Below are 13442 nucleotides of genomic sequence, written 5' to 3' on the forward strand. Positions count from 1 at the left end.
TGTATTTGTTTAAGAACTTCTTTTCATAATGTATTTCCTAGCAGTAACTATATGTAAACAACCTGAGCCAGGATTAACCACCGAGACTTAAAAATGTTCTCAGCTCTTTCTTGACTTCTGCATCATGCTTTTGGTCCTGCCATCATGTTCGATATCACATAAGTAGTTATCTCTGGGTCTTGGGGGGACATCAAATAGGCTTTGTTAAGTTAATTTGGAACAAACAGAGTCTTGATACTTACTGTCTCCTTCTGTTGAGCCAGTGCTAGGCACCCATGTTTCCTTTCCCAACTGCCTGTCTTATAGCTCTCTCTCTCTCTCTCTCTCTCTCTCTCTCTCTCTCTCTCTCTCTCTCTCTCTCTCTCTCTCTCTCTTCTTATGAGCAGTATTTTGCCTGGTATCAGTTTGCCTGTGTGGCAGTTATCTCTCTCTCCCTTTCCATTATCAATGACCAAGTCAGTAGCCAACCCCCAAGATGAGCTAACTATGCAACCGCTACTGCACACACATTATCGACACAACCAGCTAATTACTGTTACTCTCCATCTTCAAGATTAGGAAATGGAGACTCCAGGGATCAAAGACATTCACAAGGTCAAAGAAGTAGAAAAGATTGGGGTTGATACTTAAGCTTACGTCTGTTAGGTTGCAGTCTGATGGATTCTACTAGATAGATTGGTCAATATTTTAACAAAAATGGTTACTCCTCCATGGGAAAGATTTCTTTTATTTTTTAGTCCTTTAAAAATTATTCACTTGTTTTTAATTTTCATTGTGTATATTCATTGTTCATGATAGTGTTGCATAAGGACACTTTCATATAAGTTTATAATCCCCAAAATATACATCCCCCATTCTCCCAAGAATAAAATACAGAGATCAGTTCCTCACAGAAGTAAAAATAAAACTACGACATGACTCAGCTACAGCATTTCTGAGTATTTACCCAAAGGACTTCAAGTCAGCACATCACAGAGACTCCTTCATGCCAATATTTATTGCAGTAAAATCACAAAAGCCAAGGTATGGAACCAACCTAGGTGTCCAAGAACAGAAGAATGGATTAAGGAAATGTGGTGTACACACATACATAAGTATGTGTGTGTGTGTGTGTGTGTGTGTGTGTGTGTGTGTGTGTGTATAAATATGTGTACACAGACACATACAATATACAATTTTTTCTTTGCATAATTTTTATTCAAGGTAAGATAGTAAGTTTCTAAAATGACTTTAGATATTATTCAAAATGGAGACTTGGCATATTTTCAATGTGTGGAATATTGGCATGTACATGAGCATGTTATACCAACTTTCAGTAAAGAAATAATTTGTGTGGGAAGAACACAAAAGTATGCTCACAGGTGAATTCTTAGATATTATTTTAAGAAATATAAGTTACTAATCTGCCAAAGATTTGAGTGAAAAAGACACTCTGCATGGTAAGTACTGCAATATTTATGGAAAAGATATATGTGTCAATTCAAATTTATTGTGTGTAACGATGAAGACAGAAAGTCAATAAAACAATAATAAAAAATTAAACTGAGAATCGAAACATAATATTGCACTTGTATAGTAGCTAATGTTAACTTGATATAAGCTGGAGTTATCTGAGATGAGAGAACCCCATTTGAGAAAATGCCTTTGTAAGACTGGGCTGAAGGCAGCCTGTAGGGCATTTTCTTAATTAGTGATAGGGGAAGGCCCAGTTCATGATGGGTGGTGCCACCCCCGGGCCGTGGTCCTGGGTTCTATAAGAGAGCAGGCTGAACAACTCAGGGGAAGCAAGCCAGTAAGCAGCTCCCCTCCATGGCCTCTGCATCAGCTCCTGCCTCCAGGATCCCCCACCACCACCACCAGCCCTCTCCACCCCCACCCCCACCCCCACCCTGTTTGAGTTCCTGTCCTGACTTCCCTCAGTGATGGATTGTTACCTGGAAATGTAAGTGAAGGAAGCCCCTTCATCTCCACACAGAGAAACCCTGTCTCGGAAAACAAAACAAAACAAAAACAAAAACAAACAAAACAAACAAACAAAAAAAGAGTATATATAGATAAGCACATATGACCCACTGCTTACACAAAGGCATACCTATTTATTTTGACTTTAAACTTAGAACAGTCTATGCTATGACTTTTAAAATGCAAATCAGATCCACAATGCATTGTACAAATACTGAACAATATAATTTTTTCAGCCTTAGAAAAGAATGAAGTTGTGTTGTCTGCAGGAAAATGAATGCAACTGGAAATAATCATATTAAGTGAATCAAATCAGTCTCAGGAAGCAAATGTCATATTTTTTCTCAGTTGTGGTTCCTAGATTTTGTAGATATAAAATCATGTACACATATATGAAAGGTTTATTTTAAGGAAATTTTCTGTTTCTACAAGAGCCTGTGCTCACACTTCTGGGTCTAAATCAGCATTTGTTTGGATTCCATGCAGACAACAAAAAACAAATCAAACATTAAAGGCTTAACTTCTTTGGGGACTTCAGAGAGTAGATGGCTAAAACAGGATTGCCTTCGTGATTTTCTATCTTCAGAAGTTCTATTAAGCGACTAGACTGTGTGCTGTTTTTCACCTAAAAACAAGTCATTCCACACTTTATATGGGACTGAAAAGACCTCTCATTTGGGACCTTTTGAAATTTTTAAATTAGAATTCAAGTGGTAGGGCCAGAGAGCATATTACATAAACAGGCTGATGGACTGGCGTGGCCACTGCCATAGAAGAAAATGGCAGTTCTGATGTTATCTGGGGTTGAATGTATCAGTCAGTCCTTTAAACTTCCAGACTCATTTGGGAATGATGGTTAAAATGTGTACTCCATGGTTCAAGCTTTTTTCCATTGAATCAGAATTCCAGAAAATGAGACCTTAGGAAGAATTAAAAAGAGTTCTGGAGGTTCTGCCGCAGTTTAAACTCTGCTCAGCTTCGGGTGTCCACCTGCCTGTGACGGTGTTCTCCGCTGTAATCTTTGAAGTTAGTCACACCTTAGAACTCAACCAAGTCAAGTTGAGTAAGTTAAACAAGGAGGTCAGGAGTTTGCGAGCAAAAGCTGGCGGGCACAGAATTTAATGAGACTTGAGCTGTTGCCCCTTTGGGCTAATTATTTGACTTGCTCCTTGGCTAAGAGCCTCTGCTAAGCAGTTTTATTAATCAGGAAGTAATGAGAAGGTGTGGGAGAGTCTCCTCTACATGCATGGACTCTCCTTCTTATTAGGTGAGCTTCAAGGTGGCCCAGGCCTTCATAATTCTTTGTCCAGTGGGAATGACAATAGTCCTGAAGACCAAGTGTTAATGTGCCTGTGATAGCAAATGCAGGTCGTCAACAGTACCTGTCATTAGTGACCATATCAGGACAAAGGATCTCATTGGTGGGCCCAGAGACACCGCCCTTGGCGATCAGTGACTGTGGTCAATGGGCTTGTCAGGACTTGCTACACTCCAGGGAATATTTTGGCTTGAGATTTTATTTCTCCCAAAGCTGTTTTGGCAGGAAAGGAAGGGATAGTGTGTCCTTCAGTCTCCTCATTTTGAATCTCCCTAATCAGAACTGCTGTCTCTTTCCTGCTTTCCTTCCCCTTTTCCTTCATCACTCAATTGAGAAGTCCACAAATCTGCCCTTCAGTTCTCAGTGAGGATTCCCTGGGCAAGACCTGAATTCCTCTCAGTGATCTGGCTGAGTTCCTGGACTGTCACTCATTTATTTCTATTTATTTTGGTGGTGCTGAGGATTGAACCCAGGGACTTGTGCATGCCAAGCCCATGTTCTACCACTTGGCCACATCTCTAGAATCTCCCAGACTTGTTCTGATTTTAAGGCAGGCCAAGTGGTTCAGATACTTATATTATAAATTTATACTATAAATTTATTTATATTTATATTATTAAATTCTCTTACTGTCCAACGTAAGGCACAAATTGCAGAAATACTGAAGGCAAGCCTGTGTTCTTACAGGTCTGTGTGAGACTCCCCCGCCTTAGAAGACACTCTCAGATAAACAAGTAAAGTACATGAACAGCTGATTCATGAGAATAGATCAAAATATAAAAATATTTGCAAAGATCCAGTTTCATTATCTGTTAAAGCAGATGAAAGTAGCAACTTTTCAGATCTACAAGGCCCCCAAATCAATTTTAAACAGCACGATTTACATCTATGAGAGGGTGCCAAAACCCAGCTGGTCAGAAAGAAGTCAATGATTACAACAGTCCTGCCAAGCAGCACAGAGCTGGGCGACCCAAGTCCCGACCCCTTCTACCCGGTTTACTTTCTATTGCTGTGATCAAACAATAATAACAACAACAGCAACCACCACAACAACAACAAACCAAGCATGACCAAAAGTAACTTGGGAAGTAAACGGGTGGTTTGGCTTACACTTCCTCTTTGTAGTCGCTTGCTGAGGGAAGTCAGGGCAGGAACTCAAACAGGAGCAAAGGTACGAATGATGGAGGGGTGCTGCCTACCTGCTTGAGTTTTAATACAACCCAGGCCCACCTGCCTAGGGATGGCACCAGCTACAGTGGGTAAGGCCCTACCACATCAATCATTAATCAGGAAAATGCCCCCAACTTGCCCATGGGCCAATCCGATGGAGGCAATTTCTCAGTTGAGATTCTCTCTTCTCAGATGACTCTAGCTTGTATCAAAGTGACAAAAAACCAACCAACTCTTTTTATTTCATACCAAGGAACAGTGTTTAAAGGAATATTCTAAATTGAAATGATAAATTTGATAATACTTACCATAGCATTATTTAGAGGGATTGAGGAACTTGGAACTGTTATATAGAACCACAGTGAAAGTCATCAGATGGCTATTGAAATCTCTACAGAGAAAAAAAAAATAGCATGGAATTGTTTATACCAAATTGGGGGAGGAAGCACAGAACCAAAATTCTCTGTTTATTCCAAATATGCTGATGACCACAACTGTGTAAAACCATGTATAAGAACAATGGAAGGAAATAGTGTTAGTAATGGTACAGGAAGGACCATGATTCATATTGTGATTTTTTTGTCATTAGCATATTTTTATTATAGAGATGCTCAATTTTTCTCTCTTATTTAATACAGGCTGTTTGTATCTATTTGTGCAGCTTAGTTTGTTTATGTTACATGGGCTAGTCCATATAGGTAGCCTGAATGCCTGTCTTCTTATGGTAGCCATGGAATCAATACTGAACTACCCTGCCTTGTAATATTTCCTAAATGTTTGCTCTTAATTTTCCTGGACACCAGAGAAATTCAGATTCTCGTTAGACTCATCCTTTGTGTCTTTGCCTCTTTTGGGTGGTCTTTTTTCTTGTCTGGTCCAAACAAACAATTTGCCTCTAGAATTGATTTGCTTTCAATGTTGTATGTTTTAGACAATGGACCTTGCTTGGGATACAGAAAGCCAAACCAGCCCTACAGATGGATATCCTACAAACAGGCAAGTCGAGCTCATGCTTTAGGAAAATGCCTTTGCTGATATGCCATGAGCTGCTTTGGTCTCTTTTTGATCTTGGCTTCTCCCTGACCCCTTTTTCTCTCTCCTAGGTGTCTGATCGAGCAGAGTACCTGGGTTCCTGTCTTTTGTATAAAGGGTACAAGCCATCACAGGACCAATTTGTTGGCATCTTTGCTCAAAATAGGCCAGAGGTACCATGTTGATGCTAAACTAAGTGAAATTATATCCCCCAATACAGCATTCTGACATTTGCTGATGACTTAACAAAGCTATTTAAAGATTCCATATTATTCTTCTAGTCAAAGAGTGGGGCTCCAGGGCCTCCTTAAATCCCTGCTGAATGTCTGCTGCTCTAGTCAGAGTAGTTGGACTTGTATTTCCTACTTCTGTGCGGAACATTTTAAGTCAGTCTGATTTTCAGATGAGGAAAATAAAGACAGTGTGAAAGATGACTACGTAAAATCTTGAAGGTGTTGAAGAATGGGATAAGTCAGTGTTAGAACTAGAATTTGTGTTTTGTACTTGGCCTGGTAAACCAAGGCATCCGTGGCTATTGAATCTGGCCATCACCATCTTTGCACAGTGAGCTAGAAGCCGGTGCTATACACTGAGATGGTTGGAAATAATCTTCTTCCCAAGTCACAATAAAATCATTAGCCCTGACGTCCCCAGGAAGAGATTTTTTTTTGGGGGGGGGCATGCATTTGTTAGGTCCAGTTGCTTCAGTTAGTTTTTAAAATTAGTCCTGAAAACCGCTGTGTACCCCAGTTTGGGAGCTTCAGTAAGAACATGTGACCTTACTCTAATCTGGGAACTTTACCTCAAACCTGGTATAACAGTCTTCCATGGCTGCCACAGTAAAGCAAGAGATTAAGGTACCTGCAGCTGACTTACTCCTAATGCATCTCCCATTGATGTGCAGGTGGCTATCTTCTCATTATGTTCTCATACTGTCTTTTCTCTGTGCACATGCATCCCTGGGGTATCTTCTTTATCTCTGGATTATGACCACATTCTTATGTCTGTATTTAACTTCATAGTCATCCTGATGGTTAGGGTTTCAACATGAATTGGGTACAGAGAATAGGGACACAGATCAGTCTGTAAGACCTAGACTGCCATTTAAGGGCAGTGGTTAGAAGATAATGGTGCTCTTTGCACCACACTCTTGATGCTAGTAAGTGTGTGGAAATGGTGGCATGGTTTTCTCTTTGTTCATTTCCACTGTATTTAGATGGATTTTTTTTACCTCCATGTTTATAATCCAATAATAGCAGTCCTTTGAAGTTCTGTCCAATTTCTCCAGCTGCTGGAGCAGTCCCAGATCGTCTTGACCCCCACTCTTGAAAATGATCTCTGCCTCCCATATTCTCCCTAATGCTTTTCACATCTCTTATGGGTGGAATGGCCGCTCTCTTCTTTGTATGCTGGTCTACCTCAGTTTGGTGGTTATTTCTGTGCATACCTTAGCTCGTTATATTGCTTATAGCAGGATCAGCGATAGCCCTTATGGCCATTCCTAAAGTTTTTTTTTAAACATTAACATATCAAATAAGTATTTGTTAGTTGAATGTCTGAATCAATGTTCTTCAAAGTCATCTTCTAGGTCTCACCTTAATCTTTTTCTCTGCAGTGGGTCATCTCTGAGTTGGCCTGTTACACATATTCCATGGTAGCTGTCCCCCTCTATGACACTTTGGGAGCAGAAGCCATCATATATGTCATCAACAAGGGTAAAACTTTGCTGTTACATTATAACTTTATTTTTTCTTAATGTGGAGTAATTCTTCAATTTAGTTTTTTTCTTTCTCTTTTCTTATTTTTCTGATATTATAGTACTTAGAATATCATTTACATGGAAACTACAAAAATTCCTATGAGATGAAGGTACGCTTAGATAAGAGGTTCAGCGAAATTATTTAAGATGGCATAGGATAGTAACATGTTTAGAGACAAGACATGGACTAAAAGTCTGCACGCAATAGGCTTGCTCAAGTCACAGTACAACTGCAGAGTTTCCTTCCCATCCTTTGAAAGCTTAAGTCAGTAGATCCAAGCAATTTGCACCAATATGCGTGTGAATATGTAGAGGAAAACTGCCATTGTTAGAGAAACAAGTCCAAGTTCAACTGGCAAGCAGCATCCCTTTCACATATCTAAGGGAGTATTTTATGTCTTTGCATTGAGACTGAGGAGATTTGTTTGAATAACAGAATTTTCTATCTGTGACCATAAGAATCAGAGAAAATGATGAAATTTAGAATCATGAAGTGTTTGTCTACTAAACATTCCATCTGCACTCTGCTTCCTCATGGGTTATCTGCTCTGCAAAGCACACCAGCAGGAATGAGCCCTAACAGAAAGTGTTTGAGTTTTCTTAAACAAAAGGATTTGCATAGTTCTAGAAACTAAAAGGTGTCAGCAACATTAAAAGGGTGGGGCTTGTATTTCAGTTAAACTCATTTTTTCTTTTTCTTTTCCTTTTCCTTTTTCATAATTAATAGAGTATTTTGGCTTGAACTCTGTAAATCTCATTTGCGGATGTAATCTCATTCAGGGACCTACTGGGTTTGACTTTAAAGTCTGCCCCCACCCCCTCGCAAAGCAGTCATGCATTTAGCAGAGTAGGTTGGTGACCTCTGGCTTGGTTTGTGTTTTCAGCTGATATCCCCGTAGTCATCTGTGATACACCCCAAAAAGCAACAATGCTAATAGAAAATGTGGAGAAGGGCCTTACACCAGGCCTGAAGACAGTCATCCTCATGGACCCCTTTGATGACGACCTCAGGAAAAGAGGAGAGAAGTGTGGGGTTGAAGTATTATCCCTGTCTGATGCTGAGGTATGAGTCAAAAATGGCTTGCAGCTTACAGCCGATTTATCATTATGAGCAGCTTGCAGCACATCTACACAAAAGCATATGGGCTGTTGTTGTCCAGGGATGGCATGCACGACATAAATCAGACTCAGAAGCTTGAAGAACAATCTTTTCAAGATGACTATAAAACTCATGACAGAGGTGGACACGTTTCCAAGCTTGGCTAGCTGTATGCACTTCTGAGCAGAGAATGTATGGATAGAGAGAACTCAAGGATGATTATACATCTGGCCCCTGATGCAGGTTGCCTGGTTCTCATTCTAGTCCTTCATCTGTTAGGAAGCACATCTCTCCCTAGCTATATAAACTGAGTATTAAAATGGCCCTAATCTCACAGACATGTTGGCAAGAGTTAAATGAATTAGTGTGTGTGAATTGCTCAGCAAAGTGATTGGCATAGTGTAAATCCTGGCATGTCCACTATTTATATCATCCAAGAAAGGTTTAATTATGGTCTTAGAAGACTAAACTCTGAGAGAATGATGAGAAGTTTGGACATTTGAGCTCTCCTTCTTTAGATTAACATTCTTGAGAAACTTTGTACTTTTCTCTGGTGCTTCCATTATACATCAACACTGGCTTATGGACCCAATCCAGGTGGGAAATTGGGAAGTTGGGAACAGGGAAAGAGAGAGCTGAGTTTGTCACAAGTTTGTCTGTCCTCAACAACCCTTTCTTCTTCTTGATTTCCGGTGCATGTAGAATCTAGGCAAAGAGAACTTCAAGAAGCCAGTGGTAAGTGTTCTCCTGACTCTGAGTTTCACAGAAGTCCACCCTGAGCTTATGGCAGACTAACACCCTTGTGCTTCTCCCCAGCCTCCAAACCCAGAAAACCTAAGTGTCATCTGCTTCACCAGTGGGACCACAGGTCAGTGCCCATGAGACCTTGACAGAGCTCCCAGGGAACTGAAAACAAGGCTCGAGTCCCTGGAGCATACTCTGCCACTAGCCCTGTCCCCGGGTGCTTACACCGAGGCATTTATGAATGGATTCCCAGATAGAAAAACAGAAGCTTAGGAAATAGACTCCATCGAATACCCATGGCTATATTCACATGCTATGGATTTCAGGAGTCTTAAAGATGTCAAAATGTCACCTTTCCCTCTAGCCTTCTGCTGTTCAATTTAGACATACTACTGGGATGGTTTTCTAGAATACACCACTGAGATGGTTTCATTCAGCCAGGGTTACTCAGTGATGGTTCTCTACAGATGGCTGTGTCCTTGCTTAACAACATTTAGTAGAAGGTTTAATTGTATTTATTGTGGTCCATTCCGATATGCCTGGTTTATAAAGTTTATTAGTAGTATTGTAAGGTGATCTTCGGTATAAAGTCTTAAACATGTGAACAGCACAAGGAGGGTTTATTTGTGATTTTCTTTTTGACTATTGTCATCCGAGATTGTGGCTGTGCTGTATCAGGAAGAGGTCAATAATACAGCGAGTGGAGGATTTCCAGGGCCATGAATCCTTCCTAAGCAGAGGCATATATATCTACCGACAGCTACAGCAAGGGGACAAACGTTTGTCTCTAGAAAGGAACCAAATGGAATTTAGCTTCTTTCAAAGCCAGAGCTTACCAATTAGCACACTAAGGCTCTTTCTCTTCACCCCCGATTTCCTACAGGTGACCCCAAAGGAGCTATGATAACCCATCAAAATGTTGTTTCAAATATGGCTGCTTTTCTCAGATTGCTGGAGGTCAGTGGTCAGTCAAAAATGAGGCCCTCACTAAAGTGTGAGTCAGCTATAAGATTTGTAATTATGGAATTTAGATGGAGCAGAGGGAGGAAAATATAGGTAAAAATCTGTACTATTTTTCTCATCACTGTGACGAAACACCCAAAAGAAGACACTTAAGGGAGGAAGGGCTGATTTTGGCTTCACATTTGTGGAGTTACAGTCCAGCATGGGGGAGAAGGCGTGTTGCCAGGCAGCCTCGTTTGTGAGGCGTGCACACTTGGGATTCTTCATATCTTGGTGGACCGAGAACCAGCAGACAGGAAGTGAGACTCTAAGTAGTCCACTTCCTGCAGTGAGGCTCCACCTCCTAAAAGATCTACAACCTTAGGAAGCAGCAGTACCATCCGGGGATCAAGTGTTCAAACACATGAGCTTACGGGGCCTTTTGCATGTGAACCACAGCAGTAGCTAGGTATGGAAAACACTGACATGGTCTTCAGGACTACATGTCAGGCCTCAGCCTTTCAGGATCCCTGTAAGTCCCCGTATTCCATGTAGTTCAAAGCAATTAATGGTTACAGACCATACCGGGGTGTGGGATACACTGAGCACACAGGGAGGTGTTTATGTGCTATGGATTTTAAGACTCTTGAAGATGATGCCAAAATGTCAACTTTCCCCCTACCCTACCACTCTCTCAATTAGATGGGATGGTTTCAGTCAGCCAGGCTTACTCAGAGAAGAGAGAGAATGGTGGTTTTAAAATCTCTGTTGGAAGAGAAACCTAACATGGATCCACTCTTGTTTCCTTGTTCCCTCATCTACAGCCTATCTTCCATCCCACCCCTGAGGATGTGAGCATATCCTACCTTCCCTTGGCTCATATGTTTGAGAGGGTTGTTCAGGTGAGTGTCCTGTGTGTCTGTCTAGCAGGTAGGAAAGGGGGTTTCTGACTTGTTGGTCCAACATTTATTCAAAAGCCAGAGATGCAGTACAGGCCTAGTCCTTTCTCTAGTGAATCAAGCACAGGCATGCCATTGGATCCTGCGTCCTAATCATGGTAGCACCTCAGACTTACTGAGGTCCTTCATGTAGTAACTCTGCATGCCTAAGGAGGTTAATACTTGCTCCTGGCTTCACAGGGTGCATACTGTCTGTCTTTTCTTAATCCTGAGGTGACTCACTAGACATTATGTCTTCTTTTTTACTTCTATGTTGGTTAGCATGTTTTGTTTTTTTTTTCCCAAGCCAGGGTTTCTCTGTGTAGCTTTGTGCCTTTCCTGGATCTCACTCTGTAGACCAGGCTGGCCTTGAACTCACAGAGATCTGCCTGCCTCTGCCTCCTGAGTGCTGGGATTAAAGGCGTGTGCCACCACCACCTGGCATTGGTTAGCATTTTGAGAGGATCTAGGGTTAAAGAAAAAAGTGTCCAGAGGGACCAGGGAAGGAACATTTGATCTAGATCAAGGGCCAGCTATCCCCAAGGAGCATTTTTACCCCTCACTTGAGTGTGTGAGGTGGTATTGCCAGGCACAGTGTGTGTCCCTTCTGGGAATGATCTCCAAAATTTCCAGCCATTCTAAAGCCGATTTGAGAATAAAAGAAGTATTGACCATTCAAAACCACAGGTCCTGTGGTAGGGAGGTCTTTTCACTCTCTCTGCCTTGAGGATCTCTTTACCCAGAGTATATTTGGTTAATGTACAAAAAACCACATTGATTCTAATAAAACTTTACATACATTTTAGCATTTCTCAAACTGGGATGGTCTTATCTGAAGGCATGTTTTTCTCTTTTAACTGGCAGCAGATTTTCTTAGCGCCAAAAGATGAGTGTTTCTTATGAAGGGTAGTATCTTAGACTGGCACACAGAACTGTAGAAGAGCCTGAGGGTGGGACCCACAGTGTCACAGTTTGTTATCTGTCTTGCCACCCCAACAGTAATGCTTCCATCCTTTCTTGGGGGGAGCCTCCCGGAGATACCTGGGTATCTGGGTTGGTCAGAAGCAGGTGACAGGCAGAGGAAAGTGCCTGTGGATTTCAGCTTATTGTCTTAATTCCATCAGAGATAGGCCCCACCTACAGTGATCCATGGCTCCGAGCCCTGTCTCCCATCTTGTTTCAGGCTGTCATATTTTCCTGTGGAGGCAAAGTTGGGTTCTTCCAAGGAGATATCCGGTTGCTACCTGAAGACATGAAGGCTTTGAAGCCCACAGTGTTTCCCACAGTGCCTCGACTCCTCAACAGGGTGTATGATAAGGTATGAGCCCTGTTCTGTGGGGATTACAGTGAGAAGCTCTGGGAGACTGTATCCTGACAAGCATTAATTCTACCTCTAATCCAGCCCCAACAAGTATTGACATAAGCTGAGTTACAACTAGAACCATGAGAAGCCATAATACCCCCCTTTGTCTGGATAATATTGCTGATCTGAGGAATAACTGCACTCAGACTTGGGGAAGCACCTCAGTTTTTAACCAGCACACTGGAAAGTTCTTACTCTGATTGGCATGTGCTGGTGATACAGCATTTTGCTGAGGTGCCAGATCAAGGCCGACATTTCAGATGTGTTCACTTATTTAACCCCTTTAAGAAAAATAGTAAATCATGCTTGTTCGCAGAACTCTGATGAGGAGGAAACAGAGCCTTGGATGTTAAAATTTTTCCCAGCCATAGCAAATAAGGAAGAAGGACCAGAATAAACTATCACTTAGTAGTTTCGGCCGTCACTGAGTACTACTCACTGAGGTTGCAAAATGATGGTTTTCCTAATTCTAACTCTCGTTTCTTTTATATTCTTTAGTTGACGTTCTACCATAAAGACCCAATAATTCTTTTATTCTCCCCTTCATTTATCACTCATAAATATAATGAATTCATGCCCCAGAAATCCTCAAATAGCCAGTGAGAATTTTTTTCTATTATCACAAACTTATTATCTTTTTTTTTTAAAGATTTATTTACATGTTTGTTTATTTATTATGTATACAGCATGTGTCCCTGAGGGCCAGAAGAGGGCACCAGATCCCACTACAGATGGTTGTGAGCCACCATGTGGTTGCTGGGAATTGAACTCAGGACTTCTGGAAGAGCAGTCAGTGCTCTTAACCTCTGAGCCATCTCTCCAACCCAAACTTATTATCTTTATATTTGTATTTTTTCCATCCATTTTAGTCATTCATTTTGATGTTCCAAGTTTGCCCATAAAATTCTTATTTTTAATTTATTTTTATTTTATGTATGCTGGTGTTTTGCCATGGATAATGGGTCCCCTGGATCTGGAATTACAGACAGTATGAGCTACCATGTGGGTGCTGGGACTTGAACTCGGGTCCTCTGGAAGAGCAGTCAGTGCTCTTAACCACTGAGCCATCTCTCCAGCCCCCATAAAATTCTTATATGTCCTTTTGACATGACCTC

General features: G+C 41.3%; 1 protein-coding gene across 6 annotated transcripts in view; it reads left to right on the top strand.

Moving 5' to 3' along the window:
- The window catches only part of Acsl5 (acyl-CoA synthetase long chain family member 5), a 49251-nt gene that overhangs the window by 24088 nt on the left and 11721 nt on the right, over nucleotides 1–13442 (top strand). For all 6 annotated transcript variants that reach the window (XM_015997093.3, XM_006978418.4, XM_042265390.2 and 3 more), the window contains 9 exons: nucleotides 5382–5446; nucleotides 5554–5655; nucleotides 7098–7197; nucleotides 8126–8304; nucleotides 9043–9075; nucleotides 9157–9208; nucleotides 9968–10041; nucleotides 10851–10928; nucleotides 12148–12282. In XM_015997093.3, the coding sequence (XP_015852579.1) occupies nucleotides 5382–5446; nucleotides 5554–5655; nucleotides 7098–7197; nucleotides 8126–8304; nucleotides 9043–9075; nucleotides 9157–9208; nucleotides 9968–10041; nucleotides 10851–10928; nucleotides 12148–12282 (818 nt within the window). The remainder of the gene's footprint in view (nucleotides 1–5381; nucleotides 5447–5553; nucleotides 5656–7097; nucleotides 7198–8125; nucleotides 8305–9042; nucleotides 9076–9156; nucleotides 9209–9967; nucleotides 10042–10850; nucleotides 10929–12147; nucleotides 12283–13442) is intronic.

This window comes from Peromyscus maniculatus, chromosome 1, assembly GCF_049852395.1.
Source record: "Peromyscus maniculatus bairdii isolate BWxNUB_F1_BW_parent chromosome 1, HU_Pman_BW_mat_3.1, whole genome shotgun sequence".
NCBI classification, from domain to species: Eukaryota; Metazoa; Chordata; class Mammalia; order Rodentia; family Cricetidae; genus Peromyscus; species Peromyscus maniculatus.